General features: G+C 38.7%; 1 protein-coding gene across 2 annotated transcripts; it reads right to left on the reverse strand.

Annotated features, from left to right (window-relative positions):
• Window positions 1–3,534: 3,534 nt before the first annotated feature.
• Window positions 3,535–6,380, reverse strand: LOC131885443 (uncharacterized). Of its 2 annotated transcripts, none has more exons than XM_059233491.1 (2): window positions 4,048–6,380; window positions 3,535–3,978 (listed from the first exon to the last, which is right to left on the reverse strand). In XM_059233491.1, exon 1 carries the CDS (start codon window positions 5,757–5,759, stop codon window positions 4,737–4,739), a length of 1,023 nt encoding a protein of 340 aa, XP_059089474.1. In that variant the 5' UTR covers window positions 5,760–6,380; the 3' UTR covers window positions 3,535–3,978; window positions 4,048–4,736. Both variants share the same exon structure in this region, with proteins under 2 accessions (XP_059089474.1, XP_059089475.1).
• Window positions 6,381–6,572: the final 192 nt, after the last annotated feature.

Below are 6,572 nucleotides of genomic sequence, written 5' to 3' on the forward strand. Positions count from 1 at the left end.
CATGAGAGTTCAAGGGTACATAGAATCGTGTTTCCGGTTTTGATCTTTTTTCTCTTTTATCAAACAGTATTTATAGTATTTTCATCAGAATATATCGCTTTTTCTAAACATAGCATTTTTATTAGTTTTTATAATCTTTCTTTTCACGAGTTGAAAAAAGTCAACACAGGCAATTATTCAACCATTGCAGGCGTGCCACAACATGTATTTCATTTCAGCGGTGGACATCTAAGTTGTGACCAATGTTTTAATTAACAAGAAGAACAAAACAGTCACTGCATTTAAGATCACACCAAAACAATATCGGAAGGAAACTTTTTTTCCCTGGCTCGAAAAAAGAAAAGAAAGAAGTAACAGTCACGGGAAGGCTAAAAACTGTTCCTTTACCGATACCGTTATTTTACAGGAACGTAACGGTTTTTTTTTAATTTCTAGCTTTTTAAGTGGGTTGATTCGATTTGTATCTGTCAAAAGTGCAAGAAGGATAAGAAATGCATTACACTTCCCAATTTGTCCGCACAAAGTTGTTGCAAAAAGCGCAAGCTATGGAATCACTGGAAAAGAGTGGAATAATGTCTAAAGATGCTTAATATCGAAAGATCAGCAAAGATCAGCTTATTGTCTTTCTCTATGATTACACTGGACGATTTTTCTCTTGGGTCCCTTATTCTTATTGGTCAAGGGTTTTCAAGGGCTGTCGTTATGTATAGTTCTCCTACACAAATTGCAGTCCTCGTCTAATCAGAGAGAAGGAGAATCAGCTGACCTTTGCTGATCTTTCTCTTTTAAGCATATTTAGTAATATCTATCTTGCACTGATGAAGTAAATACGCAAGGGCAATCAGTCCCATGTTTACCTGTTCAGGGATCCTTGTGTATATGCATGCAGGAGCATTGAGAAAGTCTTAGGGATGGAATATGCATTTTTTATCGATTTTCCAATTATATGATTTGATTAATTGTTGCCTTTACTTTTGATGGTATTTGAGGCCTCATTCAAAACCGCGATACTGGGCATTATTAGCAGAAGTAATTTTTAGGTCTCACGCACCCTCCAGATCTTTCAATGTGTTTTCAACAGGGATCATAAGGGTTCAAGCAAAATGAAAAATACAAGCATTCATATAATCATATATAATGGTATGAGCACCGAAAAAGACATAAAAACAAAGGGTTTTTTTGTTTTGGTTTAGCATTTGATTGTTGTCCTATGGTGGGATCTTTGTATAATTTTGAACCAACCCTTTTCTACCTTGTTTGATACAGACCTAGCATCGGCATAAGAAGAGCTAGAGATACTGACTGTACTACTTAGCTTCTGAAGAGGAGCAATGAAGATGATAAGATATGAAGGAGAGGCTCTAAAATTAGAAGGCTAATCAGAGAAATGACACTCACGAGATTTCTGAGATTTTTTTGGCTCCCTCGCGGCTGCCTGGTGTGTGCGATGGGAATCGGCTTTGAAGTTTGAACACATTTAGTTACGTGATTCTCAAACGAGCCACCAATTCTCTGGCTCCCTGAATTCGGAACTTTATTTTGAGAATCACTTAACTAATTGTGTTCATAGCCGATCCCCATCGCACACACGAGGCAGCCGCGAGGGAGCCAAGAAATCTCGTGAGAGTCGTTTCTCTGACTAGCCATGGAGTACGGTAGTAGTGGAGTGGAAAGCTCTCTGAAACCTCGCTAGAAGACGTTTCAGCTTTGCGTTACCTCCTAATCAAGTACTTGAACATGAAGATGGAATTCACTGAGCACATTGAACACTCTCTCAGTGGGAATTCATCTGATCAGGAGGTAACGCATAGCTCTACTAAACCTCGCTAGAAGACGTTCGATCTTCAACCGAGCTTTCCACTCCACTACTGACGTACTCCATGGACTAGCCCTCTAGGCTTGACCTTTAGCTGAAACATAGGGGCAATTTGGAGGTGTTTTTGCAATTGTGCCATCATCAAGTTTACAGTAAAGAAGTAAATGAGAGTATGATACAAAAAGGATCGTAATTGTGATTGATTCTGAAACGGCTACAAATATGTCGTGTTGTAGTAACATTTTTGGACAAAATTATTGACTGGAACATGTGAAACTTCGACCTTGAAAATGACGATTTTCTATAAGTTTCAATTTCCCGTCTTTTTACTTTGACAGTTTTGCTCTGATTGCTCCTTCGACTTTGCTTACCCACACTTTCAACCAATGACAAACCTTGTTTACATTTTGCTCTCATATTTTGACGTAAGGCCGCTGAATCCTTATTCATCCAGACAGCTTTATTATTGGCCGGGAATGCGGAACGAGATTGAGCTCTGGGTCGACAGATGTGTTCAGTCTCTACCTAGTCAAACAAGGGAGCCAGCATTGCCACCATCGAAACCGCCTTGGCTCTGATGGAGACTGTTTAGGACGACCTTTTTGAATTGGAGGGAGAAACCTTTTTGGTCATGGGCGACCGCTTCATTGGGTTCCCCTTTGTCAAACGGACTTTCAGAGTCCGATTTTGGTACTTTAGTCACGTGATTGCAAAAACGTGGCTTTATGTTGGATGGATGGTTTTGATGCACGCCTCAACAGTTTTCATGAAGCCCCACCTTTATTACTTTCAATATAATAAGACCAATCCAAACCAGCCATAGGCTAAAAGGAACCGAGGGGTCAATAACTTGTTCCTTGATTATGGACAATTATTTTGTTTAAAGCTGAATATGGCATGTTCAGTTTCATACATGTGTACATGCACAAGAGCCATGCAATTAAGCCCTGTCGAACCCATCTGGTTCCTAAGACAAAGGTCTTTAGATATGTTTGCTCATGTAGCATTGATCGATCAATGATTTTTGATAAGCTATCAACTATTCTAAGTTTGTGAAGTGAGTAAAACTTCATTCAAGTTAATTCACAAAGGTGAAAAATGGTGCTTGTCACATTTTACAACATCTCAGAAATTTCAGCTTGGCCTGTTTCACTCATTTAAATATTGGTCTTATATATTTTCATTCTTTTTGTACTCAATCCTAGTGCCCTGTATTAAAAGAGTGCAACAGTGAGGTCAGAGCACCATTGCAGTTAATTTTGAACCTTCAATTCTGTTCCAAAACATTGAGTTTACATGGATCCCAGATCCAAATCAAACACATTTTTGTAAATGTTTGTGTTTTAAGAATTAGTTCTAAGGCCTAAGTTACTTTTCAGGCATCCTTATCTGCAATCACAGCAACAGCAGATTCAAACTAGGTATTTTTTAAATAGAAATATAGAAAGTGGCTCAACAACTGGCATTTGCAACATTAAAAGTACGTTAAAGGGTGCCTGAAGGGTAGCTAATGGAGTATTCTATGAATATGACAGTGCCTGACCATCCCATATTCTTTGGAATGGACAACTGAATACCAATCAGCATCATTTTATATCATACAAACATATTGGTCTCTCACCCTTTGTTCCTCATAACTAGACTCTGACAAAATTTGCTGTTTTCCCTTCAAGCAGAAATTGGATATATTTGAGAGTTTGGATATGTGAAAGAATCAAGGCAGTGAGAAGAAAACCGGTTTGTGAAACCCTCTCGAATTTCTGCTCAACATACGAAATACATAATTTTCGTTCAAGTCTACTCATCACTATGTATATCCATATTACAGTAAGCAATCTAGAAGGTTTATTTTTTGCCAAAATCAATGCAGTTAACTCAAAATGAGTTGAAAATGTAATATGGGTCCCCCAGCACAAACAATCACTAGTTTTCCAATTGCATCTTTTTTAAAACTGATAATTCTGTGGTCCCACAAGCTCCTGAATGATTCTTATCTGAATTTGATCGTTGACCCTTGGGGGACTGTCATCTAGTGATTATTTCCAGAACTCAATCCCGTAGCTGTTTCTTTGCAAAGTTCATTGCTAGATGGCCCATTTGCTGCAACGAATTTCAATGGATTAACTCAATCTCGTCGGAAGGATTTGGGGACTGATAGAAGCCTAAAATATAGAATATTTGTATATGAGGAGCCATGACAATAGAGTAACCTCATCAAAGTAATCTCAAACCTTCATAAAAGCAATGCTCATGTAAAGTTGTTTACAATTGCAACATTTGACACCAATGGTGATTCGGCCAGGTAGCAATCTCTTACAATCTGGGCTTTGGCAAAACGCCAACCAGCTGGTTGAGTTGGTTCGATCCGGATCCTTTCCCAAGACATATTGAGGAGGAACTTGCGTATGCACATTGCCTCCGCATTTGTGGACCTTGGATACTTTTGGGCACATTTTTTCAAGCAATGATTTGATACTCAATCGCTTGGATGGGTTTGTCTCCACAATTGAAAAAGAGTCTTGTTGCATAAGAACTTGAATCAAACTTTTCTCGTCATCTTGAATGGATCGCATTTCCTTGGTATAAATAGCCTTTTCATGGGACAACTCCTTGCCGCGCAAGGAAAAAGCCGACGATATATTGGAGATGAAGATGACAAACTCAAATCCCATAACATATTTTATTTTGGGCGACTTTCCGTTGATGTTTTGGGCGATTTTGATCTTAGCATCCAACATGAGACGTCCAAAGTCACGGCGAAAATCGACGGGTCTTCCGGACGTGTTTGATCCTTTAACTTGTGGAAAACGAATAGGTTTTACGGCCAACTGCGTGGCTTCCATGTTATCAGTGTCATTTTTGTAGATTTCAATAAAGTTGATGATATCTTGCATTGTGTCTATGGCCTCGGCGAGTCCATTCAAAAAGTACTTCTGTTTCTTGGCTTCATCTCGAAGTTCTTGAGCATCAAAAGATATCGCATAATGTGGATGAAAGGCACATTCAAGAGCTCGTCTGGCGACATAATCTTATGGTGAGGAATTTCTGTGTTTTTGAGGCTTTTTTGCGCATCCTCGAAAGCCTTGCGAAATTCCACAGAGGACCGATGGCTCATTGTTTTTAGCTTGTGCTTTATTTTCTCACAACTGACAATCAATGGACCGTAATAGGTGAAACTGGGCTTGACCTCCTCAAATAATAAGCCAAAATCGTTGATGGTGATTTGATCCAGTCGCTCTTTAAACTTCGAATGGAAATTGTACAGAAATGACGACCAATGGGTGAGATCCGAAAACCATTCTTGACCCTCGTGGTTGATAAAATATTTGGATAGTTTGGCCAATACTTCGAGACGAATTATGTACTGGCTTTCGGCGGTTAATAGGTAATCAAAAGCAATTTCGACTCGGGTTTTTGACGTGTCTTTCTTGGTTTGCTTAACGACATCTTCATGCACATCCTCAATAGCAGTAGTCCTTGTCATAGTACTCGTATACGGACTCTCATGGATATCATCGGATAGGGAGAGCTGCATGGTCAACGTGTGATCAATTTTCGGAATGGATTCCAAGGGTTTGATTTTGGGATGTATTCGACTAATTTCTTTTGAGACTTTGAAGAGAATTTCTAAAACGTGATCTAAATTCTGTAATACCATCCCTTGGAAGCTCTTCAGAGGCTTGGGTATGGAAATTTTCTGAGCCTTACATGCATTGAGGAACTTCTTAAAATTTTTCTCCTTCAGAATTTCCGTGGTGGGTCGCACGTTGATCGAGTCCTGGAGCACATTCTGGTCCAAACTGTGAGCCAAATGAACAAGAGTAAGACCATTCCGGAGTTGGTCCAGCAGCTTTTGAGGCGGTGACTCTGCGTTCGTGATCTTTTCTTTGACGGAGTTGGATATAACCCGAGCATTTTCGAGCCAATTCAGAAGGTCCTCCATGTTCACCAATAAAAAGATAACTAAGACTTGAAACTTCAGTTAATTCATTTTTCCAATACTATCTTTGTTTTATTTTATCACACTTCCTCAAAAGAGGAATTAGCAACTTGCAGTCTTTAAAAAATGCTTAAAAAATGCATTTTAGTAGTATGAATATTTAAATATGCCCGTAGTTTGGAACCGTTGATAAGGATGTGCTTTAAATATTCTCGCTCTTTTCATATAGGGCATGTCAAGTGAAGGAAATTCAAGGAAAAATGTGGTCCGATTCCCTGATTTTGGGCATTTTGGCGAGGGAGAAGTAATGGTGCGTCTACACGACAAATAATTCGGCAAATAATTAGCCATTTGACAAACATTGTTTGGCATTTCACCAGCATTTCACAAACATTTGTCGATTTGAACATGTTTAAAGTTATGGTGCGTCTACACGACAAATAATTGGGCAAATAATTAGCCATTTGACAAACATTGTTTGGCATTTCACCAGCATTTTACAAACATTTGTCGATTTGAACATGTTTAAAGTTATGGTGCGTCTACACGAGAAACATTCTGTCACAAAGTTTGCCTAATTATTTCGGAAATGTTTGGTATTTGACAAACAGTTCATCTCTGAGCCGTCTACACGTAAAACTGCCCGATCAAAACGGTTTGACAAATATTTTGATGTAGATTTCTAATCAGATGACCTTGCAAGTGATCGTATCATTTCCCAATGGGTCTTTCATTCAATATTTATGTAATGCACTGTAAACAATATGATTAGTATAATGGAAAATAGGGAAAACTGAGGAATGAAATTTGAAAAAA

Source organism: Tigriopus californicus, chromosome 8, assembly GCF_007210705.1.
Source record: "Tigriopus californicus strain San Diego chromosome 8, Tcal_SD_v2.1, whole genome shotgun sequence".
Taxonomy (NCBI): domain Eukaryota; kingdom Metazoa; phylum Arthropoda; class Copepoda; order Harpacticoida; family Harpacticidae; genus Tigriopus; species Tigriopus californicus.

Bases quoted from the DNA above. Each gene is read 5' to 3' on its own strand.
- LOC131885443 (XM_059233491.1), bottom strand. From the start codon at position 5,759: ATGGAGGACCTTCTGAATTGGCTCGAAAATGCTCGGGTTATATCCAAC.